The sequence below is a fragment of the Ovis aries genome, chromosome 1 (genome assembly GCF_016772045.2).
Source record: "Ovis aries strain OAR_USU_Benz2616 breed Rambouillet chromosome 1, ARS-UI_Ramb_v3.0, whole genome shotgun sequence".
Taxonomy (NCBI): Eukaryota; Metazoa; Chordata; class Mammalia; order Artiodactyla; family Bovidae; genus Ovis; species Ovis aries.
The window spans coordinates 42743803-42769620 of NC_056054.1; the positions used below are offsets into that span (position 1 = coordinate 42743803).

The 25818-nt window shown below is 39.8% G+C and overlaps 1 protein-coding gene and 1 long non-coding RNA gene across 3 annotated transcripts in view; both read right to left on the bottom strand.

The window, feature by feature from the left end:
• Positions 1-1117: 1117 nt before the first annotated feature.
• Positions 1118-25818, bottom strand: part of LOC132659276 (uncharacterized) — a 652410-nt gene continuing 627709 nt past the window's right edge. The window contains exon 4 of the long non-coding RNA XR_009599503.1: positions 1118-7327. This is a non-coding gene — a long non-coding RNA (uncharacterized LOC132659276). The remainder of the gene's footprint in view (positions 7328-25818) is intronic.
• Positions 17234-25818, bottom strand: part of C1H1orf141 (chromosome 1 C1orf141 homolog) — a 55692-nt gene continuing 47107 nt past the window's right edge. For both annotated transcript variants that reach the window (XM_012171585.5, XM_012171450.5), the window contains exon 8: positions 17234-24672. In XM_012171585.5, the coding sequence (XP_012026975.1) occupies positions 24085-24672 (588 nt within the window). In that variant the 3' untranslated portion in view covers positions 17234-24084. The remainder of the gene's footprint in view (positions 24673-25818) is intronic.

The window sequence follows — 25818 nt, forward strand, 5'->3', positions numbered from 1 at the left end:
AATGAGTTGTGTTGATTCTCCCTTTTCAAACCGAAATAAAACACCTTCTTGTTCATTACCACACCTGTGCCTAATCCTGAGCACCTGACTCTGGAGGTAAATGAGATGAAGCTGGTGTCTTTAAATATCTGAAAAGCCTGCAGGCAGGGGAGAAATGTTTAAAAGCATTATCAAGTGTAGAAAAAAGGGAAAGTGATTACTGGATGTTCTTTCAGCAGAGCACTGGGCATTGTTGAATGGATCCTTGGAAGATTAATTAATTCCATGGTAGTATCCATGTTTGATGGGCTTTCTGCTTAGAAGAGGTTTGGACTTACCTGGTGGTACAGTGGATAGGAATCTGCCTGCCAATGCAGGGGACACGGGTTCGATCCCTGGTCCAGGAAGATTCCACATGCTGCACAGCAACTAAGCCCCTGTACTACTCTATTGAGCCTGCAATGTAGAGCCCACAAGCCACAACTCCTGAGCCCATGTGCCTGGAGCCTGAGCTCTGCAGCAAGAGAAGCTACTGCAATAAGAAGCCCGCCCACTGCAACTAGAGAGGGGTCCCCGTTTTCACAACTAGAGAAAAGCCCGTGCAGCAAAGAAGACCCAGCACAGCTAAAAATAAATAAATAAAATTATTTTTAAAAAGGATAATCCCTCAAGTTTAAGTTTATTTCCTTATGGGATGTTAACAAGCTTTGTATTTATTATAAGCATATTCACTTTAGCATTCTATTGGCTGATATATAAATCTGCCTTCATATTTTCTTTTGGACTAGTTTTAACATCTCATTCTTTACTCATTAATTGTGATTGTTCAGTTGCTAAAATTGTGTTTGACTCTCTCTGACCCCATGGATTGCAGCATGCCAGGCTTCCCTGTCCTTCACTATCTCTGGTAGTTTTCTCAAACTCATGTCCATCAAGTCAGTGATGTCATTCAACTATCTTATCCTCTGTCACCCTCCTTCTCCTACTGCCCTCAGTCCTTCCCAGCATGAGAGTCTTTTCCAATGAGTCGGCTCTTTGCATCAAGTGGACAAAGTATTGGAGCTTCAGCTTCAGCATCAGTCCTTCCAGCAAATATTTAAGGTAGATTTCCTTTAGGATTGACTGGTTGGATCTCCTTTCCTTGCAGTCCAAGGGACTCTCAAGAGTCTCTCCAGCACCGAAATTCAAAAGCATCAGTTCTTCAGTGCTAAGCCTTCTTAACGGTCCTACTTGCACATCCTTACATGACTACTGGAAAAAACCATAGATTTAAATAGAGGGAACTTTGTTGGCAAAGTGATGTCTCTGCTTTTTAATATGCTGTCTAGGTATGTCAGAGCTTTCCTCCCAAGGAGCAATCATCTTATAATTTCATCACTGCAGTCACTATCTGTAGTGATTTTGGAGCCAAAGAAAAAATCTGTCATTGATTCCACTTTTTTTGCCATGAAGTGATGGGACCAGATGCCATGATCTTAGTTTTTTGAATGTTGAGTTTTAAGCCAGCTTTTTCACTCTCCTTTTTCACCTTTATCAAGAGGCCCTTAGTTGCTTTTCAATTTCTGCCTTTAGAGTGGTAATTATCTGCATATCTGAGGTTGTTGATTTTTCTCCTGGTAATCTTGATTCCAACTTGTGATTCATCTCATTAATTAATGAATTGATAAAATCTTTGACCTGTGCTCATTTCATATTTCTATGAGAGTCACACTTTTTAACTTTCTGAAAGTTATACTTAGGAAAATTCTAACTTGGTTAAATAATGCTGATGGATCAAGTCCAGTGAATCAAGTGGGTTCAGAGGAAGCCATTTTTTGTTTATGACCACACTACATGCTTACAGGATCTTACTTCCCCAACCAGGGATTGAACAAGGGTCCAGCAGTGAAAGTTCTGAATCCTGAACACTGGACCGCCAGTAGAAGTTAACCTATAGAAACTTCTGACAGTGTGTACTGAATATCTTCCAACTGATCCTCAAACCTGCTCACCACCCAGCTCTGGATTCTGGGAGGTTGATTTCTGTGGGTTACATCATGGGCTCTCCTAGAGTCTCAGGGCTGGGACTAGAATGAAGCCAGAGAGACACCAAGGGCACCACATATAAAAAACACTCATTCTCAGACCCTGATAGAAAGTGCTTCCTTGAATGCGGTGCCCTGGGCAATTCTCTAGCTTCACTCTAGTCTCTGTGCTGTGCTTAGTTGCTCAGTCCTGTCTGACTCTTTGTGACCCCATGCACTGCAGCCTGCCAGGCTCCTCCATGGGATTTTCCAGGCAAGAACACTGGAGTGGGCTGCCATTTCCTCCTCCAGGGTATCTTCCCTACTAAGGGATCAAACCCATATCTTCTGCATTGCAAGCAGATTCTTCACCACTGCACCACCTAGGAAGCCCCCACTCAAGGCTCAACCTGTCTTAAACCCAGACTTCACATTGATGTTATCCAATAGCATTATAGTCACAAGAGTGAAAGAGGAGAGTGAGGTTATGATATTTATTATAACACCTGTAAGCAGATGAGTAAAGTATGCAAAAGATGTGGATTCAATCCCTGGGTTTGAAATGAGCACAGTAGTTTGAATGTTCTTTGGCATTGCCCTTCTTTGAGACTGGAATGAACACTGACGTTTTCCAGTGCTTTGTTTATTGCTGAGTTTTCCAAATTTGCTAACATATTGAGTGCAGCATTTTCACAGCATCATCTTTTAGGATTTTAAATAGCTCAGCTGGAATTCCATCACCCCTGCTACCTTTGTGCATAGTAATGCTTCCTAAGGCCCACTTGACTTCACACTCTAGGACATCTGGCTCTAGGTGAGTGACCACACCAATGCGGTTATCCAGGTTATTAAGGCCTTTTTTGTATAGTTCTTCTGTGTATTCTTCCCACCTCTTCTTAGTCTCTTCTACTTCTTTTAGGTCCTTGCCATTTTTGTCCTTTACTGTACCCTTCTTTGCATGAAATATTCCCCTGGCATCTCCAATTTTCTTGAAGAGATCTCTAGTCTTTCTCATTCTATTATTTCCCTCTATTTCTTTTCATTGTTCACATAAGAAGACTTTCTTATATCTCCTTGCTATTCTCTGGAACTCTGCATTCAGTTGGGCCAATATATCCTTTTCTCTTTGCCTTTTGCTTCTCTTCTTTTCTCAGCTATTTTTAAGGCTTCCTCAGATAACCACTTTGCCTTCTTGCATTTCTTTTTCTTTGGAATTGTTTTGGTCACTCACTGCCTTGTGCACAATGTTATGAACCTCTGTCCACAGTTCTTCAAACACTCTGTCTACCAGATCTAATCCTTTGAATATATTCATCATCTCCACTGTATAATCATAAGGTATTTGATTTAGGTCATACCTGAATTGTCTAGTGTTTTCCCTACTTTTTTCAACTTAAGCCTTAATTTTGTGATAAGGAGCTGATGATCGGAGCCACTGTCAGCTCCACATCTTGTTTTTGCTGACTGTATAGAGCTTCTCTATCTTCTGCTGCAAAGAATATAATCAGTCTTATTTCAGTGTTGACCATTGGGTGACCACATGGATCACAGCCTTGTGTAACTCAGTGAAGCTATGAGTGATGTCATGCAGGGCCACCCAAGATGGACAGGTCACTGTAGAGAGTTCTAACAAAATGTGGTCCACTGAAGAAGGGAATGGCAAACCACTCCAATATTCTTGCCTCAAGAACTCCATGAAAAGTATGAAAAAGGAAAAAGATATGATACTGAAAGATGAGCCTCTAGATTGATAGGTGTCCAATATACTGCTGGGGAAGAGCAGAGAAACAGTTCCAGGAAGAATGAAGAGGCGAGCCCAAAGTGGAAATGATGCTCAGTTGTGGATGCGTCTGGTGGTGAAAGTAGTCTGATGCTGTAAAGAACAATATTGCATAGAAACCTGGAATATTAGGTTCATGAATCAAGGTAAATTGGACACGACCAAGCAGGAGATGACCAAGAGTAAATATCAACATTTTAGCAATCAGTGAACTAAAATGGGCAGGAATGGCCAAATTTAATTCAGATGACCATTGTATCTGTTACTGTTGTTGCAGTAACTAGTACTCAAGAAACCAAGCACCACGCTCAAGAGAGTTGGAGAACTCAGGTTTATTATGCCAGCGGGCCCAGAGGAGTTAACACTCCAAGCTCTGAGCCCCAAACAAAGGGGTTACAGAGTTTCTATACATGGACAAGCATGATTAAGTGGGTTTGCAGGGGTTAGGGTGATTGCAAAGAGTAGGACAAGGATAAGTGAGATAAGCTCCAGTTTTTAGTATTGCGAGTCCCCACTTTCTGAGACCTACATGATCTAGACTTTGCAAGGAGCAAGCTGAGTTACAGAGGCAGAAAGAGCAGGAGGTTATGTAAAAATTTTAATTTTTCCTCTTCACTGTGGGCAAGAATCCCTTAGAAGAAATGGAGTAGCCATCATAGTCAACAAAAGAGTCCAAAATGCAGTACTTGGATGCAATCTCAAAAATCGACAGAATGATCTTGGTTCATTTCCAAGCAAACCATTCAACATCACAGTAATCCAAGTCTATGTGCCAACCACCAATGCCTATGCTGAAGTTGAATGGTTCTATGAAGACCTACAAGACCTACAAGACCTTCTAGAACTAACACCAAGAAAAGATGTCCTTTTCATTATAAGGGAGTGGAATGCACAAGTAGGAAGTCAAGAAATACCTGGAGTAATGGGTAAGTTTGGCCTCAGAGTACAAAATCGAGAGTTTTGCCAAGAGAATACATTAGCCGTGCAAACACCTTCTTCCAACAACACAAGAGACAACTCTACACATGAACATCAACAGATGGTCAATACCAAAACCAGTCAGTTTCTACAGGGGTGGGTAATTTCATACTAATGATTGGGAAGAGTATTCCAGCTATTTGGGGGAAGGGATAGGGGTTGCCAGGAATTGGGCCACTGTCCACTTTTTGACCTTTATGGTAGGACTTGGAACTCTCATGGAGCCTGTGAGTGTGTCATTTAGCTTACTGGTATGTTACAAAGAGCATACAACTGAGGCTCAGGGTCTGGTGGAAGTTGACTCATCTGTCATCTTGGACCTATTTGGTTCTAATCAGTTCATGTTGTGTCCTCAGGCTATTCTATTCTTTTAAACATTGTGCCCTGCCCACTTCCCTACTGTTTCAGAGTTACTCACCCAGTGGAATGACTGAGTCAGCAGAACGCACACATTCACCCAGTTTATTGCTCCTCCCCCTGAATTGGGTCAAAGAGAGAAAAATCAGTTCCCTAGTGTTTACAGTCTTTTAACAGATTAGTTCAATGCATCCAAGACACTTGAACTAATTGCTAATACCTCTAATGAGGCTTCTCATTCTTCCTCAGTAGAGAAAAGTGGGGTAGTGGGTAGGGCAGGAAACCATGGGTATTACCAGAGAGAAGTCCCTCTCTCCACAGGGGAACAAGAAGAGCAGGGAAACAGGAGTTCCTGTCTAACTTTCCCTTGCCTTTGATTTAATCATTAACTTATGTTTAATCAGGGGTGTGTCTAGCACCCTTTAGAGAGGATTCAGGTATCAGTGAAGCACTGCTCCTATATTTATGAGAATGCTCCAACAGTGTAACTTTTTTTGGATTCTCCTGGGAATATTGCTTAATAGTGTTAATTTGTGTCCAGAAGGCTGTAAAATATACAGTAATCATTACATAACAGAGAAGAACAAACTGATTCAATATTGGATCTGTTCCTTTAGCTCCAACCTTTGCACTCTTTCACCTGTGCTTAGTCATGCTGGCTCTGCACCTTTGAAGCGGTTATATATAACCTGTTACCTATAACCTGAAGTATACAGGATCAGTTCAGTTCAGTTCAGTCGCTCAGTCGTGCCTGACTCTTTGTGACCCCATGAATCGCAGCACGCAAGGCCTCCCTGTCCATAACCAACTCCCAGAGTTCACTCAGACTCACCTCCATCGAGTCAGTGATGCCATCCAGCCATCTCATCCTCTGTCGTCCTCTTCTCCTCCTGCCCCCAATCCCTCCCAGCATCAGAGTCTTTTTCAATGAGTCAACTCTTCGCATGAGGTGCCCAGAGTACTGGAGTTTCAGCTTTAGCATCATTCCTTCCAAAGAAATCCCAGAGCTGATCTCCTTCAGAATGGACTGGTTGGATCTCCTTGCAGTCCAAGGGACTCTCAAGAGTCTTCTCCAACACCACAGTTCAAAAGCATCAATCCTTCGGTGCTCAGCCTTCTTCACAGTCCAACTCTCACATCCATACATGACCACTGGAAAATCCATAGTCTTGACTAGACGGACCTTAGTCAGCAAAGTAATGTCTCTGCTTTTGAATGTGTTATCTAAGTTGGTCATAACTTTCCTTCCAAGGAGCAAGCATCTTTTAATTTCATGGCTGCAATCACCATCTGCAGTGATTTTGGAGCCCCCAAAAATAAAGTCTGACACTGTTTCCATTGTTTCCCCATCTATTTCCCATGAAGTGATGGGACTGGATTCCATGATCTTCGTTTTCTGAATGTTGAGCTTTTTTTTTTTTTTTTCCTGGATCAGTTTTCTTTCTTTCTTTTTTTTTTTTTCAATCTTTAATTCTTACATGTGTTCCCAAACATGAAGCCCCCTCCCACCTCCCTCCCCATAACATCTCTGTGGGTCATCCCCATGCACCAGCCCCAAGCATACTGTATCCTGCGTCAGACATAGACTGGCAATTCGATTCTTACATGATAGTATACATGTTAGAATGCCATTCTCCCAAATCACCCCACCCTCTCCCTCTCCCTCTGAGTCCAAAAGTCCGTTATACACATCTGTGCCTTTTTTGCTGTCTTGCATACAGGGTCGTCATTGCCATCTTTCTAAATTCCGTATATATGTGTTAGTATACTGCATTGGTGTTTTTCTTTCTGGCTTACTTCACTCTGTATAATCGGCTCCAGTTTCATCCATCTCATCAGAACTGATTCAAATGAATTCTTTTTAACGGCTGAGTAATACTCCATTGTGTATATCTACCACAGCTCGCTTATCCATTCATCTGCTGATGGACATCTAGGTTGTTTCCATGTCCTGGCTATTATAAACAGTGCTGCGATGAACATTGGGGTACATGTGTCTCTTTCAATTCTGGTTTCCTCGGTGTGTATGCCCAGAAGTGGGATTGCTGGGTCATACGGTAGTTCTATTTGCAATTTTTTAAGGAATCTCCACACTGTTCTCCATAGTGGCTGTACTAGTTTGCATTCCCACCAACAGTGTAGGAGGGTTCCCTTTTCTCCACACCCTCTCCAGCATTTATTGCTTGCAGATTTTTGGATCGCAGCCATTCTGACTGGTGTGAAGTGGTACCTCATTGTGGTCTTGATTTGCATTTCTCTAATAATGAGTGACGTTGAGCATCTTTTCATGTCTTTGTTAGCCATCCGTATGTCTTCTTTGGAGAAATGTCTATTTATTTCTTTGGCCTATTTTTTGATTGGGTCGTTTATTTTTCTGGAATTGAGCTGCATAAGTTGCTTGTATATTTTTGAGATTAGTTGTTTGTCAGTTGCTTCATTTGCTATTATTTTCTCCCATTCAGAAGGCTGTCTTTTCACCTTGCTTATATTTTCCTTTGTTGTGCAGAAGCTTTTAATTTTAATTAGATCCCATTTGTTTATTTTTGCTTTTATTTCCAGAATTCTGGGAGGTGGATCATAGAGGATCCTTCTGTGATTTATGTCGGAGAGTGTTTTGCCTATGTTCTCCTCTAGGAGTTTTATAGTTCTGGTCTTACATTTAGATCTTTAATCCATTTTGAGTTTATTTTTGTGTGTGGTGCTAGAAAGTGATCTAGTTTCATTCTTTTACAAGTGGTTGACCAGTTTTCCCAGCACCACTTGTTAAAGAGATTGTCTTTACTCCATTGTATATTCTTGCCTCCTTTGTCAAAGATAAGGTGTCCATATGTGTGTTTTCTGAATGTTGAGCTTTAAGCCAACTTTTACACTCTCCTCTTTCACTTTCATCAAGAGGCCTTTTAGTTCCTCTTCACTTTCTGCCATAAGGGTGGTGTCATCTGCATATCTCAGGTTATTGATATTTCTCCTGCAATCTTGATTCCAGCTTGTGCTTCTTCCAGACCAGCGTTTCTCATGATGTACTCTGCATAGAAGTTAAATGAGCAGGGTGACAATATACAGCCTTGATGGACTCCTTTTCCTATTTGGAACCAGTCTATTGTTCCATGTCCAGTTCTAACTGTTGCTTCCTGGCCTGCATACAGATTTCTCAAGAGGCAGGTCAGGTGGTCTGGTATTCCCATCTCTTTCAGAATTTTCCATAGTTTATTGTGATCCATACAGTCAAAGGCTTTGGCATAGGCAATTAAGCAGAAATAGATGTTTTTCTGGAACTCTCTTGCTTTTTTCCACGATCCAGCAGATGGTGGCATTTTGATCTCTGGTTCCTCTGCCTTTTCTAAAACCAGCTTGAACATAAGGGAGTTCATGGTTCACGTATTGCTGAAGCCTGGCTTGGAGAATTTTAAGCATTACGTTACTAGTGTGTGAGATGAGTGCGGAAGTTTGAGCATTCTTTGGCATTGCCTTTCTTTGGGATTGGAATGAAAACTGAGCTTTTCCAGTCCTGTGGCCACTGCTGAGTTTTCCAAATTTGCTGGCATATTGAGTGCAGCACTTTCACAGCATCATCTTTCAGGATTTGAAATAGCTCAACTGGAATTCCATCACCTCCACTAGCTTTGTTCATAGTGATGCTTTCTAAGGCCCACTTGACTTCACATTCCAGGATGTATGGCTCTAGATGAGTGATCATGCCATCGTGATTATCTGGGTCGTGAAGATCTTTTTTGTACAGTACTTCTGTGTATTCTTGCCACCTCTTCTTAATATCTTCTGCTTCTGTTAGGTCCAGACCATTTCTGTCCTTTATTGTGCCCATCTTTGCATGAAATGTTCCCTTGGTATCTCTAATTTTCTTGAAGAGGTCTCTAGTCTTTCCCATTCTATTGTTTTCCTCTATTTCTTAGCATTGATCGCTGAGGAAGGCTTTCTTATCTCTTCTTGCTATTCTTTGGAACTCTGCATTCAGATGCTTATATCTTTCCTTTTCTCCTTTGTTTTTCACCTCTCTTCTTTTCACAGCTATTTGTAAGGCCTCCCCAGACAGCCATTCTGCTTGTTTGCATTTTTTCCCATGGGGATGGTCTTGATCCCTGTCTCCTGTAATGTCACGAACATCATTCCATAGTTCATCAGGCACTCTATCTATCAGATCTAGGCCCTTAAATCTATTTCTCACTTTCACTGTATAATCATAAGGGATTTGATTTAGGTCATACCTGAATGATCTAGTGGTTTTCCCTACTTTCTTCAATTTGAGTCTGAATTTGGTAATAAGGAGTTCATGATCTGAGGCACAGTCGGCTCCCGGTCTTTTTTTTGTTGCCTGTATAGAGCTTCTCCATCTTTGGCTGCAAAGAATATAATCAATCTGATATCAGTGTTGACCATCTGGTGATGTCCATGTGTGGAGTCTTCTCTTGTCTTGTTGGAAGAGGGTGTTTGCTATGACCAGTGCGTTCTCTTGGCAGAACTGTATTAGTCTTTGCCCTGCTTCATTCTGCATTCCAAGGCCAAATTTGCCTGTTACTCCAGGGTTTTCTTGACTTCCTACTTTTGCATTCCAGTTCCCTAGAATGAAAAGGACATCTTTTTGGGTGTTAGTTCTAAAAGGTCTTGTAGGTCTTCATAGAACCATTCAACTTCAGCTTCTTCAGCATTACTGGTTGGGGAATAGACTTGGATTACTGTGATATTGAATGGTTTGCCTTGGAAACAAACAGAGATCATTCTGTTGTTTTTGAGACTGCATCCTAGTACTGCATTTCTGACTCTTTTGTTGACCATGATGGCTACTCCATTTCTTCTGAGGGATTCCTGCCTGCAGTAGTAGATATAATGGTCATCTGAGTTAAATTCATCCATTCCAGTCCATTTTAGTTTGTGATTCCTAGAATGTTGACCTTCACTCTTGCCATCTCTTGTTTGACCACTTCCAATTTGCCTTTATTCATGGACCTGACATTCCAGGTACCTATGCAATACTGCTCTTTACAGCATCAGACCTTGCTTCTATCACCAGTCACATCCACAACTGGGTATTGTTTTTGCTTTGGCTCCATCTCTTCATTCTTTCTGGAGTTATTTCTCCACTGATCTCCAGTAGCGTGTTGGGCACCTACTGACCTGGGGAGTTCCTCTTTCAGTATCCTATCATTTTGCCTTTTCATACCGTTCATGGGATTCTCAAGGCAAGAATACTGAAATGGTTTGCCATTCCCTTCTCCAGTGGACCACATTCTGTCAGACCTCCCCATTCTCAAGGCTCTGCCTCCCTTGACCTCTAAAGGTGTAACACCTTTCATTCATATAAAGTTGCAAAACAGAGAATAGTAGTTGTCTTGTTGAAGGTTTATAGAAACTTCATGACCAGACCTGCCCAGACAGCTGCAAGAATAAAGGATTATCACATCTTCTCAGTTTGCAACAAGCAGTCACATCTCCTCCCTTTTTAGTATTAAAAAACCCTGAGTTCTAACTCAGATAAGAGGCAGTTTGGGACATTAGTCTGCCATCTTCTCAGTCTGCTGACTTTCAGAATAAAGTCACTATTCCTTGCCCCAACACTTTCTCAGTTTATTGACCTGTCATGCAGTGAGCAATATGAGTATTCATTAAATTAATTCCGAGACCATGATATGTCAAGATTAAAAATTTAATTTCCTATTTTATTTCCCGTCTCAAATTATGGCCAGCCCACTGCCCAGTATAAGTCAACAGAGGTACTGTTATGAGATTAATACACTTTACTAATGAAACGCTAACACAGAAATGCTCAATTTTGAATACATCACCCCCGACTCTAAAATTTCTTCTGAGAAATTAAATTCAAAGATTAAAGTCCCAAAGAGGTTGTAGTACCCTGACCTTGTTATAGAAACAATTTTACCTTGTCTTAGTGACCAACAATATAAAAAACTTACTTCTTGATCATGTTTCACGAGGACTATGGGTTGGCTGAGGCTCTTCGGGCCTTTGTAGGATTCAACTTGCCTCGTTTCCAAATGTCTTCTCATAGTGGACCCAGATTCAAGGAGTGACCACTACTTGAGGCATGCTGTTCTCATGGTGGAAGACAGGAGCAAGAAGAGAAAAGCTGAATCTTCTGAGTCACATCTGACAACATTCTATTGGTTACAGTAAGTCGCATAATCAAGTGCACATCAGTGCAGTAGGGAAATACACTTCAACTACAGTAATCCAAGTCTATGCCCCAACCAGTAACGCTGAAGAAACTGAAGTTGAACAGTTACATGAAGACCTACAAGACCTTTTAGAACTACCACCCCAAAAAGATGTCCTTTTCATTGTAGGCGACTGGAATTGCAAAAGTAGGAAGTCAAGAGACACCTGGAGTAACAGGCAAATTTGGCCTTGGTGTGCAGAATGAAGCAGGGCAAAGGCTAATAGAGTTCTGCCAAGAGAACACGCTGGTCATAACAAACACCCTCTTCCAACAACACAAGAGATGACTCTACACAAGGACATCACCAGATAGTTGACACCGAAATTACATCCAAAGATGGAGAAGCTCTATACAGTTAGCAAAAACAAGACCAGGAGGTGACTGTGGCTCAGATCTTGAACTCCTTATTGCCAAATTCAGACTGAAATTGAAGAAAGTAGGGAAAACCACTAGATCATTCAGCTATGACCTAAATCAAATCCCTTATGACTATACAGTGGAAGTGAGAAATAGATTTAAGGGCCTAGATCTGATAGACAGAGTGCCTGATGAACTATGGATGGAGGTTCATGACGTTGTACAGGAGACAGGAATTAAGACCATCCCCAAGAAAAAGATGCTGTCTGAGGAGGCCTTACAAATAGCTGTGAAAAGACAGGAAGCAAAAAGCAAAGGAGAAAAGGAAAGATATACCTATTTGAATGCAGAGTTCCAAAGAACAGCAAGGAGAGATAAGAAAACCTTCCTCAGTGATCAATGCAAAGAAATAGAAAAAAAAAAAAAAAAGAATGGGGAAGACTAGAGATCTCTTCAAGAAAATTAGAGATACCAAGGGAACATTTCATGCAAAGATGGGCTCAATAAAGGACAGAAATGGTATGGACCTAACAGAAGCAGAAGATACTAAGAAGAGGTGGCAAGAATACACAGAACAAAAGAGATCTTCAAGACCCAGATAATTATGATGGTGTGATAACTCACCTAGAGCCAGACATCCTGGAATGTGAAGTCAAGTGGGCCTTAGGAAGCATCACTACGAACAAAGCTAGTGAAGGTGACGGAATTCCAGTTGAGCTATTTCAAATCCTGAAAGATGATGCTGTGAAAGTGCTGCACTCAATATGCCAGCAAATTTGGAAAACTCAGCAGTGGCCACAGGACTGGAAAAGGTCAGTTTTCATTCCAATCCCAAAGAAAGGCAATGCCAAAGAATGCTCAAACTACCGCACAATTGCACTCATCTCACATACTAGTAAAGTAATGCTCAAAATTCTCCAAGCCAGGCTTCAGCAATACGTGGACTGTGAACTTCCAGATGTTCAAGATGGATTCAGAAAATGTAGAGGAACCAGAGATCAAATTGCCAACATCTGCTGGATCATTGGAAAAACAAGAGAGTTCCAGAAAAACATCTATTTCTGCTTAATTGCCTATGCCAAAGCCTTTGACTGTGTGGATCACAATAAACTGTGGAAAATTCTTCAGTAGTTGGGAATACCAGACCACCTGACCTGCCTCCTGAGAAATCTGTATGCAGGCCAGGAAGCAACAGTTAGAACTGGACATGGAACAATAGACTGGTTCCAAATAGGAAAAGGAGTCCATCAAGGCTGTATATTGTCACCCTGCTTATTTAACTTCTATGCAGAGTACATCATGAGAAACTCTGGGCTGGAGGAAGCACAAGCTGGAATCAGGATTGCCAGGAGAAATATCAATAACCTGAGATATGCAGATGATACCACCCTTATGGCAGAAAGTGAAGAAGAACTAAGAGCCTCTTGATGAAAGTGAAAGAGGAGAGTGAAAAAGTTGGCTTAAAACTCAACATTCAGAAAATGAAGATCATGGCATCCAGTCCCATCACTTCATGGGAAATAGATGGGGAAACAGTGGAAACAGTGGCTGACTTTATTTTTCTCGGCTCCAAAATCACTGCAGATGGTGATTGCAGCCCATGAAATTAAAAGACTCTTACTCCTTGGAAGGAAAGTTATGAGCAACCTAGACAGCATATTAGATAGCAGAGACATTACTTTGCCAACAAATGTCTACTAGTAAGCCTATGGTTTTTCCAGTGGTCATGTATGGATGTGAGAGTTGGACTATAAAAGAAACCTGAGCACCGAAGAATTGATGCTTTTGAACTGTGGTGATGGAGAAGACTTTTCAGAGTCCCTTGGACTGCAAGGAGATCCAACCAGTCCATCCTAAAGGAGTGAGTCCTGGGTGTTCGTTGGAAGGACTGATGTTGAAGCTGAAACTCCAATACTTTGGCCACCTGATGAGAAGAACTGACTCATTGGCAAAAACCCTAATGCTGGGAAAGATTGAGGGCAGAAGGAGAAGGGGACAACAGAGGATGAGGTTGGTTGGAATCACCGACTCAATAGACATGGATTTGGGTGGACTCCGGGATTTGGTGATAGACAGGGAAGCCTGGTGTGCTGTGGTTCATGGGGTCGCAAAGAGTTAGACATGACTGAGCAACTGAACTGAACTCATGGAGATACATGGAAAAAGTTAGGAGTAAATGAATAACTGTGAACCAATTGGAAATATTGTAAAGAAATATTTAAAATTTTTGCCTTTATGAATTAAAATCTCCAACCTCTACTTCTCTCCCATCTTTCTTACATTCTCTTCTGCCCCATCTCTCTGACTTCTACACTCCTCTGCTTTTAAGGGATCATGTGATTATATTAAGCCCACCAACAATTCTGAATAATCTCCATATTTGATGTCAGATGTTTAATGACCTTAAATCTATCTTCAAAGTCCTTTCACAGTTGTATCTAGTTTAGTGTTTGAAAAACAAAGGTTAGGAATCTTGGGCAGACATCTTTGAAATTCTACTTACCACACTGGCTTCAATAGTGAAGTAAGAAAAGTTATTTGTGAACTCATCTAGTCCTGGGGCATGTCACTGCATTCTAGGAAATTAGTTTATTCAAATTATCCATTTCTAGAGGTCAATTCTGAGCATTTCTTTCTTGATAGGAAATCAATCCACTTTTAGTGTTTAGATTTTCAAATGTGTTGCCATAAATCTGCATGTAATATTTCTTATGATTCTTTCGCTTGCTTCTATATCTATGGTTATAGGAGCATAAACTAATCAAACTGATCACATGGACCACAGCCTTGTGTAACTCAGTGAAACTATGAGCCATGCTTTGTAGGGCCACCCAAGACAGACGGGTCATGGTGGAGAGTTCTGGTAAAACAAGGTTCACTGGTGAAGGGAATGGCAAACCACTTCAGTATTCTTGCCTTGAGAACCCCATGAACAGTATGAAAAGGCAAAAAGAAAGGACACTGAAAGATGAACTCCCCAGGTCGGTAGGGGCCCAATATGCTACTGGAGAAGACCGGAGAAATAATTCCACTTATTTCTGGAGAAAGAATGAGGAGATGGAGCCAAAGTGAAAACAACGCCCAGTTGTTGATGTGACTGTTGATGGAAGTAGAGTCCGATGCAGTAAAGAACAATATTGCATAGGAACCTGGAATGTTAGGTCTATGCATCAAGGTAGACTGGAAGTGGTCAAACAGGAGATGGCAAGGGTGAACATCAACATTTTAGGAATCAGTGAATTAAAATGGACTGGAATAGGCAAATTTAACTCAGATGACCATTATATCTACTACTGTGGGCAAGATCCCTTGGAAGAAATGGAGTAGCCTTCATAGTCAACAAAAGAGTCCTAAATGCAGTACTCGGGTGCAGTCTCAAAAATGACAAAATGATCTCTATTCGTTTCCAAGGCAAAGCATTCAATACCACAGTAATCCAAGCCTATGCTCCAACCACTAATATCAAAGAAGCTAAAACTGAACAGTTCTATGAAGACCTACAAGACCTTCCAGGAGTAACACCCAAAAAAGATGTCATTTTCATCATAGGGGACTGGAAAGTAAAAGTAGGAAGTCAAGAGATACCTGGAGTAACAGGCAAGTTTGGCTTTGGAGTACAAAATGAAGCAGGGCAAAAGCTAACAGAGTTTTGCCAAGAGAATACACTGGTCATAGAAAACACTCTCTTCCAACAATACAAGAGGTGACTCTACAGACAGACATCACCAAATGGTCAATACAGAAATCAGATTGATTATATTCTTTGCAGACAAAGATGGAGAAGCACTATACAGTCAGCAAAAACAAGACCGGGAGCTGACTGTGGCTCAGATCATGAACTCCTTATTGCAAAATTCAGACTGAAATTGAAGAAAGTATGGAAAACCCCTAGACCATCCAGGTAGGACTTAAATCAAATTCCCTATGATTATACAGTGGAAGTGACAAATAGATTCAAGGGTTTAGATCTGATAGAGTGCCTGAAGAACTATGGATGGGGGTTCATGGCATTATACAGGAACAATCAAGTCCATCCCAAGAAAAAAAAATGCAAAAAGGCAAAATGGTTATCTGAGGAGGCCTTACAATAGCTGAGAAAAGAAAAAAAGCAAAAGGCAAAGGAGAAAAGGAAAGATATACCCATTTGAATGCAGAGTTTCAAAGAATAGCAAGGAGAGATAAGAAAGCCTTCCTCAGTGATCAATGCAAAGAAATAGAGGAAAACAATAGAATGGGAAAGACTAGCAGTCTCTTCAAGAAAATTAGAGATATCAAGGGAATATTTCATGCAAAGGACAGAAATAGTATGTACCTAACAGAATCAGAAGATATTAAGAAGAGATGGTAAGAATACACAGAAGAACTGTACAAAAAGATCTTCATGACCCAGATAACCACGATGGTGTGATCATTCACCTAGAGCCAGACAACCTGGAATGCGAAGTCAAGTGGGCCTTACAAAGCATCACTACAAATAATGCTAGTGGAGGTGATGGAATTCCAGTTGAGCTATTTCAAATCCTGAAAGATAATGCTGTGAAAGTGCTGCACTCAATATGCCAGCAAATTTGGAAAACTCAGCAGTGGCCACAGGACTGGAAAAGGTCAGTTTTCATTCCAATTCCAAAGAAGGGCAATGCCAAAGAGTGTTCAAACTACCACACAATTGCACACATCTCACAAGCTAACAAAGTAATGCTCAAAATTCTCCAAGCCAGGCCTCAATGGTATGTGAACCAAGAACTTCCAGATGTTCAAGCTGGTTTTAGAAAAGGCAGAGGAACCAGAGATCAAATTGCCAACATCCACTGCATCAAAGAAAAAGTGAGAGAGTTCCAGAAAAACATCTATTTCTGCTTTATTGACTATGCCAAAGCCTTTGACTGTGTGGATCACAACAAACTGTGGAAAATTCTTAAAGTGATAGGAATACCAGGCCTCCTGACCTGCCTCCTGAGAAATATGTATGCAGGCCAAGAAGCAACAGTTAGAACCGGACATCGAACAGTGGACTGGTTCCAAACTGGGAAGGGAGTTAGTCAAGGTTGTATATTGTCACCCTGCTTATTTAGCCTATACACAGATTACATCAAGTGAAATGCCCGGCTGGATGAGGCACAAGCTGGAATCTAGATTGAAGGGAGAAATATCAAAATAACCTCAGATATGCAGATAACACCACCCTTATGTCAGAAAGCAAAGAGGAACTGAAGAGCCTCTTGATGAAAGTAAAAGAGGAGAGTGAAAAATATGGCTTAAAACTCAACATTCAAAAAACTAAGATTGTTGAGGTCCTTTAATTAACCAGAACCTGGTGGTCCAGTGTCGATGATAAGAAAGTAAGAGAGAGAGAGAAAGAGGCTGATATCCCTTGGTTTACACAGAAAACCAATAAAGCCCTTTGACACATGGCTTGCACTGCTACACGTAGGCATCAGGCGCCCTCTTGAGGCGGGTAAAGGCACAGTGTGCCTTCTCGGGAGGGTCTTAGAAGCCCAGGCAAGAAAGTGAGCTCAGTGGGCCTCTGCGCTCCAAAGAATTAGCCTGAGAGAGAGACAGAGAAAGAAAGAAAGACACAAGGACCCAAGCTCTGATGAAGTGAAGGTGTTTTATTCAACATAGTGTGGGTATATATACTGTCTTACAAGATAGCTATTTTCAGCAGAGATAAAAATCAAAAGTCCAGACTTACAAACTATCATAAGGCAATCCATATCAAAGAGAGAGGGTTGTAATAATCACTTTTACCATATGGTTCATAAAAAGGAAGAGGGTCATAAATAGTTACTTATCACTGTATGGAAAAACTAACGAAGGTAATGCATGTGTTCCTAAGCCCATGGGAGTAGCTTGCTGCTCCACTTAATTCCTGAATATTCAGGAATTAATAAGAGAGGATTCATGACAGATCCAAAACAGCATACAGGAAGCCTCCTGTTAAATGCTTCATGACATAAGATCATGCCATCCAGTCCCATCACTTTATGCAAATAGATGGGGAAACGTGAAAACAGTGTCAGACTTCATTTTCTTGGGCTCCAAAATCACTGCAGATGGTGACTGCAGCCATGAAAGTAAAAGATGCTTGCTCCTTGGAAGAAATCTATGACGAACCTAGACAGCATATTAAAAAACGGAGACTTTATTTTGCCAACAAAGGTCCATCTAGTCAAAGCTTTGGTTTTTCCAGTAGTCATGTATGGATATGAGAGTTGGACCATAAGGAAAGCTGAGTGCCAAAGAATTAACGCTTTTGAACTGTGGTGTTGGAGAAGACTCTTGAGAGTTCCTTGGACTGCAAGGAGATCCAACCAGTCCATCTTAAAGGAGATCAGTCCTGGGTGCTCACTGGAAGGACTGATGTTAAAGCTGAAACTCCAATACTTAGGCCACCTGATGTGAAGAACTGACTCATTTGAAAAGACCCTGATGCTGGGAAAGATTGAAGGCAGGAGGAGAAGGGGACTACAGAGGATGAGGTAGCTGGATGGCATCACCAACTTGTTGGACATGAGTTTGAGCAAGCTCCAGGAGTTCATAATGAACAGGGAGGCCTGGTGTGCTGCATTCCATAGGGTCACAAAGAGTCGGACATGACTGAGTGACGGAATTAAATCTCTATGGTTGTTTCTTTTCTCCTTCATAATTATATTCCTTTTTTTGCTCCGTTCTCTTAAATCAGGTTTGAGAATAGCTTATCCATTTTAGTGCATTTTATTTTTTAAAACAGTAGAAATTATTTATTTATTTATATATCTTTCATTTATGGCTGTGCTGGCTTTTAGTTGCTGTGTGGGCTTTCCCCAGTTGTGGTGAGTGGGGGATACTCTCTAGTTGTGGTGCAGAGGCATTTCATTGCAGTGGCTTCTCTTGTGAAGTACAGGCTCTAGGGCACTCAGGCTCAGTAGTTGCCACTCCCAGGCTCTAGAGCATAGCCTCAGTAGTTGTGGTACATGGGCTCAGCTTCTCCATGGCAGGCATGATCCTCCTGGATCAAGGATGGAACCCATGTCTCCTGTATTGGCAGGCAGATTCTTTACCACTGAGTCACCAGAAAAGTCTCATTTTAGTGTATTTTAAAAACAAACACACAAAACAATAACTTTTACTCTTATTTACCCTTTTATATTTTATTTTTTAATGTGTTTTCTATTTTCCAAAATAAGAACCTTAGGATCCTTTTCATTGAAATCTTTTCATTAAGAAAAAGGATGTAAAAAGGAAGAAAGAAGAAAAATAATAAAAGGAAGAAGAAGAAAGGAGGAGATGAGAGAGGAAAGAAAAACAAGAAATGTAACTTTTATTTTAAGCTATTGTGCTATAAAGTTTGAAATGAAGTGGCTTCTTTTTCATTACTTTTTACTTTATAGTTTGAGTTTTGTTTTCTTCTTTATCCTTTATTTTTAAGCAGTTAATATATTTGGATTCTGTTTCATTTTGATTGTTTTTTATTGAGTTATTTTTTTTTAAGTTCTCTACATTTGTTAAAAAGAAAAAAAAAGTGCTTCTCTGTAGCCTTGCACATAATTCATTTTCTATGGGCAAGCTCAAAAATTTATTTTCTCTGTTTCAGAAAAACAAAGAAACCAGAATCTATATTCATTACATTAATTTTATTAATTGCATTATATAATTACCCGGTATCTATACTTTTTTTGTTTTACCTGTTTAACTCTTAAAGAAGGGAATTTATGTCTTCCACAATAATTTTATTTTTATTACTTTCTCCTGAGATTTCTAATAGCTTTTGTTTTCTATAATTAGCTGTTTTGTTGTTTGGTACATATATAGTGCACCAAAGATGCTGTTATATCTTTACAGATAGTGTGTTTCTGTTATTACAGAAGGTATAAGGCCCTTCTTTGTCACATTTATTGTTTCTAATCTTAGATTTTAACATGTGGTATTAATAATTCCACTGCAGCTTCTCTTTATTTCATTATTCTGGTATCTCTGTCTCCATTCCTTTATTTTCAAGCTTCTTTTTATCACTTTAACTATATTTCTTACAAACAGAATATATTCATCCCTTTGTATCAAGGGGATTGGTTTCAGGACCTCCCACGGATACCAAAACCTATGGATGCTCGACTTCCTTATATAAAATGGGGTAGTATTTGTGTAAAACCTAGGTACATCCTCCCATACACATTAAATCATCTCTAGATTACTTACAATACCTAATACAATGTAAATACTATGTAAATAGCTGCTGATGCTAGGCAAATTCAAGTTTTGATTTTTGGAACTTTTCAGAATTTTTTTTAAATAAGACTTTCTATTTGTGGTTGGTTGAATTCACAGATGTAAAACCTATGTATACATAGAGCTGATTGTATAATTAAGTGTTATTTTTTAAAACTCAGTCTGAGAGTCTCTGTTTTTTAAAGGGAAAATTCAGGCATTTCCCTGGTGGCACAGTGGATAAGAATCTGTCTGCCAGTGCAGGGGACATGGGTTTGATCCCTGGTCTGGGAAGATTCCACGTGCTTCAGAGCAACTAAGCCCATGTGCCACAACTGCTGAGCCCACATAGCAACTACAGAAACCTGAGTGCCTAGAGTCAGGGCTCCGCAACAAGAGAAGCCCACCACAATGAAGCCTTCACACCTCAACGAAGAGTAGCCCCTGCGTGCTGCAACTAGTGTGGCCAAAAATAAATGAGTAAATTTTAAAAGAATAAAGGGAAAATTCAAGCAATTCAAATGTAGTATGACAGATATTTGATACCAATATTTTATGATTTTATATCATGTTCTTTTTCATTTTTCTTATATTTTATGAATTGCATTTCCCCTTATTTTGGAAGTTTTCTTATATTTTCTACTCAATTAATAGTTACCTATTCTGTCAATTCAGATTGTGATTGAGAGTCATACATACAACCAGTATTTTGTGTGTGTGTGATATACTTGACTCTACTTTAGTGCTTTTTATTTTTTTTTTTAAACCAAATTAACCCTGTCTCCTCCAGAATCTTAATCTGTTCTACTTATTTTATAACTGATTGCTAAATGAGCTGGACTTGGCAGGATGAGCAAACAGGAAAAAAACTGCTTTTTTTTCAAATTTTTTCTCATTGCTAATCCTAAAAAATTACTATGTTTGTTTATTCCTCCCCATCCCTAGGTGAAACCTCTGTCAGTTCTCAGGCCCTTTTCCCTGTTATGTCCTGTCTGGATGGCCACCATCTGCTTGCTGTGACCCTTTAGATGGGTTGTTATTTTTCTTACATGGCTCAGAGAAGCTTAGGTCTGTTTATGGCAGTATTTAGTGACCACAGCTGTGTAAATGGTAGAAGGTAAAGTCCTTCTCATTATGGGCTGGTACTATAAAAGCAAGCAGAATATAACCCTCTGCTGAGGCATCTGAAGGAAAAATTCTCTGAGTTCTAGGTTTTTTCATAGGTTTAGTGTTTTCTTCTTAGTCTCCTGGGCACCAACGAGACCAGGAACACTTACAGAGAACCAGAGACAATCTTTCCCTGGGGTAATCTGCAGATTCCAACTGCCAGCCAGTCCCTAGACACAGCACAATTTCCATTATTGCCTTCTAACTCGGAGACTGGTCTCCAGAGCCATATTCAGATCTCAGCATTAGAACAGAAACCTTGTCTAAACTTGCACCCCACTTCTTGCAGATCCCAGCATCTGTTTGGCTAAGGAGATAATAGATTAAAGCTGAGAGTGGAGGAGAAAGGTGGTGAGCTTATGTCACCATCTTCCCACAACCCACTGCTCCCAGCTGTCCACCTATTTCAATGGCCAATCCTCGGTGAGATGGAATTTTTAAATTAAGTTAGTGCCCTTCTAAAGAATAAAACTCACATGCTGCAGCAGACACTTCCAGAAATAACATACAAAATCCTCAGTTCTAATTTAAGTCTGCTGCTGCTGCTAAGTCGCTTCAGTCGTGTCCGACTCTATGCAACCCCACAGATGGCAGCCCACCAGGCACCCCGTCCCTGGGATTCTCCAGGCAAGAACTCTGGAGTGGGTTGCCATTTCCTTCTCCAATGCATGAAAGTGAAAAGTGAAAGTGAAGTCGCTCAGTCGTGTCCGACTCTTTGCAACCCCATGGACATAGCCTACCAGGCTCCTCCATCCATGGGATTTTCCAGGCAAGAGTACTGGAGTGGGGTGCCATCGCCTTCTCCTAATTTAAGTCTATTTTGGGCTAAAGTCTGAAGACTGACTGTAGTTAGGTTTAGACTCTAATTTAGAAAAGGTTGTAGTAAGAGACCTTTGGGAACATCTTTTAAGAAGTTATACTTACAATAAGAGCAGGGGAAAGGATGGGCTTCACTGGTGGCTCAGACGGTAAAGAATCTGCCTGCAATGCAGGAGACCAGGGTTCAATCCCTGGGTTGGGAAGATCCTCTGGAGAAGGGAATGGAGATGCACTCCAGTTTTCTTGCCTGGAAAATTCTAAGGACAGAGGAGCCTGGTGGGCTATGGTCCACAGGGTCACAAAGATTTGGGCACAACTGAGCAACTAACACACACACTTACATTAAAAACAGGAGAAAGGATGGGAATAAAAGGGGAATTTTAAATAAATGCTTACCATACTCAAGAGATTCCATACTGTTTATTTAATCTTTAAAGTGAAAGTGAAAGTCGTTTTTTCGTATCCAACTTTTTGTGATCCCGTGGACTATACAGTTCATGGAATTGTCCAGGCCAAAATGCTGGAGCGGATAGCCTTTCTCTTCTCCAGGGATCTTCCCAACCCAGTGATCAAACCCAGGTCTCCTGCATTGTAGGCGGATTCTTCACCAGCTGAGCCACATAGGAAGCCCAATCTTTAAAATAATCATACTGTAAAACAGGTATTGTTGTCCTCATCTTAAGGCAGGAATATAGGAAAGTGAGACTCAGATAGTTGATATTATTTGCCCAAGTTGACTCATAACTGCCCAGATTCAGGGTCTATACCTGTTTGTCTTGTACTGAATATCAGGAAACCCTACCATCATTACTTGTGCTATTACTAGGTATATTTTCTATTTCTTGTCATTTTTACTGTTAGTGGCTAAGAGTCTGTGTTTTCTCTTCTGAGACTGCAGGGTAATTAGGGAAACTATTCTGCTTTGCAGTAAGCCGTCGGGATTACTGCAGTGAATATGGTGGTGGGGTGGAGATACAGGGAGAATGGATAAAGCAAGCAAAGAGAGCAAGGTCAATCCCTCTTTTCTGAAAAGAAAGATGACTTCATGACTTTGAGCTGCAGCTGCTCCTGCTTCTCCTCTCCACCAGTAACCAAAAGAAAGGTAATTAGCCAGGAAAATGTTGTGTGTTCCTGCTCCATTACTTCCTACATAACTGAACCCACCACCTTATCTTGAATCCTGATACTCTTGTTCTTCTCTCATTTACAGAGCCTCCAGTTCACATTCTCTTTCCTTCATCTTCATTTTCTCTCCTTGTCATCCTATTTGACAGCCAAAATTTGCTTCTACTTGTGAAGAGATGCCCAAGATTACCATTGATGACACACAAGAAGGAAAACCTCCAGTCAGTGGAAACAGAGACACCGAACAAGTTCACTTCCTACCTCTTGAAAGTTTCCGAAAGACCTCCAAAACCTTCCTTTAACTGAAATGCTGCTAATTAACCTACTTCTCAAGTGCTAACAGTTAAGACTTTAAAAAAGGAAAGTCCTTTAAACAAGCAGATAACCAGTGAACTCCTGAAATGTGACTTCTTTCTGAGTTCTGCTTTTTTACTGTTTGAGTTAATGAGATGTTAGTGAATGAATAGACTAGCAACTGATTTAAAAGTTTCAATCTTCTATAGGATTTACTACCAAAATTATTTACTTACTAAGGATCAGTTGTGCGTTTAAATTGTTTAACAATTCAGAAAAAAGTCAAAGTTACACTTGATAAACGCATTATATAGTAAAGAAGTTTCAACATTTACTAACAAAAAGATATTTGAAATTTTGCAAAGCCTTTTAATTTCATGAATTGCTAATGTAATATTGTAATAGTTTCCATCAATTATCCAAAATGCTTTCATACAATTAATTCCACATCTATCAAGTTAATGGTATATTGTTTTATTTGATATCCAGTTATGGAACAAAGTTTTTGATGTTATTTGGCTTCCAATAGCAAATATCCAGAGTCGGTCTATACCATTCTTGGTCCTGAATCATACTTAACTGTAGGAACGCTGATGACTGAGGAATCTAATTGAGATAAGAGAAATTCCTGTACTAGTTCCTCTTGGTGATCATTATTTCCTAATTTTATCCTCTTATTTACTAAAAATATTATACCGCTGGTTTGTAATTTCAACTTCTATGTTTTGTTCTCTTCTACCATCCACTAGAATATTACCATTTAGACAAGAATTTTTTCTATGATCTTCTAACTTCGGTATTTGCTTCTTGTTACCCTCAGAATGCTGAATAAACAATACTTTATGAGGTGCTTATTTTTTGCCTGACAAGTTTAACAAATCATCCAATGGTGTTACATTATTTATTTTATGGACTTTGAGTATATTTCGTGAAGGCTTTGAGTAATATTTGACAGGTGAGGCACTGAATTCACTCATTGGTTTTACTGTAGAAAACATTTTTTCAAATTTTCCAGTTTTAGCACTCATTTCTTGAATAACAGTTTTATCAAGGAAACCCACAAATTTTTTTGTTAAGCTGGAAAATGTCTGTGAAAAATTATAGAGTTTATCCCAAGGTATGTTTTCGAATGTCTGCTTCCTAGTTTTCTTCCTTAGTTTATCACCTACAACCCTATGGCTGACTTCTAAAGATATTGCTGGTATATCTTTCTTCTGTGTTGTAGGCAGAGTTCTTTGGGTTTTGGAAGGAGTAATAGATTGATCTCTAGCTATAGATTTAAGCATTTCACAATTTCTTTCCAAAACAACATTTGATCTTTCATATGGGGAACCATTTCCATTTTCCATAGAATGGGGAGGAAGCCTATTTTTTGTCAAAAGTAACATTTGTACATATCCAGCCTCATGGAAAATTATGGGATTTGTATCATTTTTCCCCTGTGGATTAAAGAAAAGAGTCTTTGTTATCTGTCTATTGAGGCAAGAAGGCTAAGTAGTTTTTAAAACATAAAATGGCAAAATATTGTAAAAGTAACTACATAGAAGTTTTTAATATAAGCAATAACAATATTTAAACATAACAAAAAGATGTTCTTGTATGTTATATACTTCCTTCTGTTAGTACTCTGTTGCAATGTTAGGGGTAAAATCTGAACTTCTGGCCCCCTAAAATTCTTTTTGAAATAGCGTGAGATGTAAAGAAATGTTTGGTACTGTCACTGGGAAATATGATATTTGGTAGCATGGAACGTTGTCCTGGCATTTCTTAGGTTTCCGTGTCCAGAAATAAGCAGCATACCAAACAATAGATTGAGTCAAAGATCAAAAGAAACTGATTACATAACTGATTACAAGCCAAAATTACAAAGTCTGAATATCCCAATAAATTCAGAAAGTGTAAAATTTTCTTTAAAAGACTTACATTTGTTATTGTATCCCAACATATAGCACAATTTAGCACAATAAAAAGTGCTCAATATATTATATCTGTGAAATAAAAGAGCCAAAGTAGTAGATTGACTTAAAAATAGACTATTTTTATCACAGTAGTAGCAAAATCTGTATGTATGATCTACTCACTGAACTGTCTTACACATTTCCATTATAAGGTAAAAAAGATTAAATCTACAGATTACTCATCAAATATAAATATTACCAGCATTTTGTTTGTAAACTTTAAGTCAATGATTGCTACTTTTCTTTTAGAAATATAATTAACAAAGTAAGAAATTGATGATCATCTAATTGTGTATTAATGACCTTAGTGTGAAAGGCATATTAATGCTTATGATTACTGAAAAAAATGACAAAAGATCTAGTTTTTTAATCCACTGGTGATGCCAATGTTACCTATTTAGCCACAGTAGTAGAGGTTTGTCAAATTTTTGGCCTGTCCAGTACCTTAGGAAATGTACCTTTGCATGCAGTTTCAGTCCCTAAGTCTGTCTGACTCTTTGTGACCCCAAGGACTGCAATCCACCAGGTTCTTCTGTCCATGGGATTTCCGAGGGAAGAATATTGGAGTGGGTTGCCATTTCCTTCTCCAGGGGATCTTCCCGACCCAGGGATCAAACTCTCATCTCC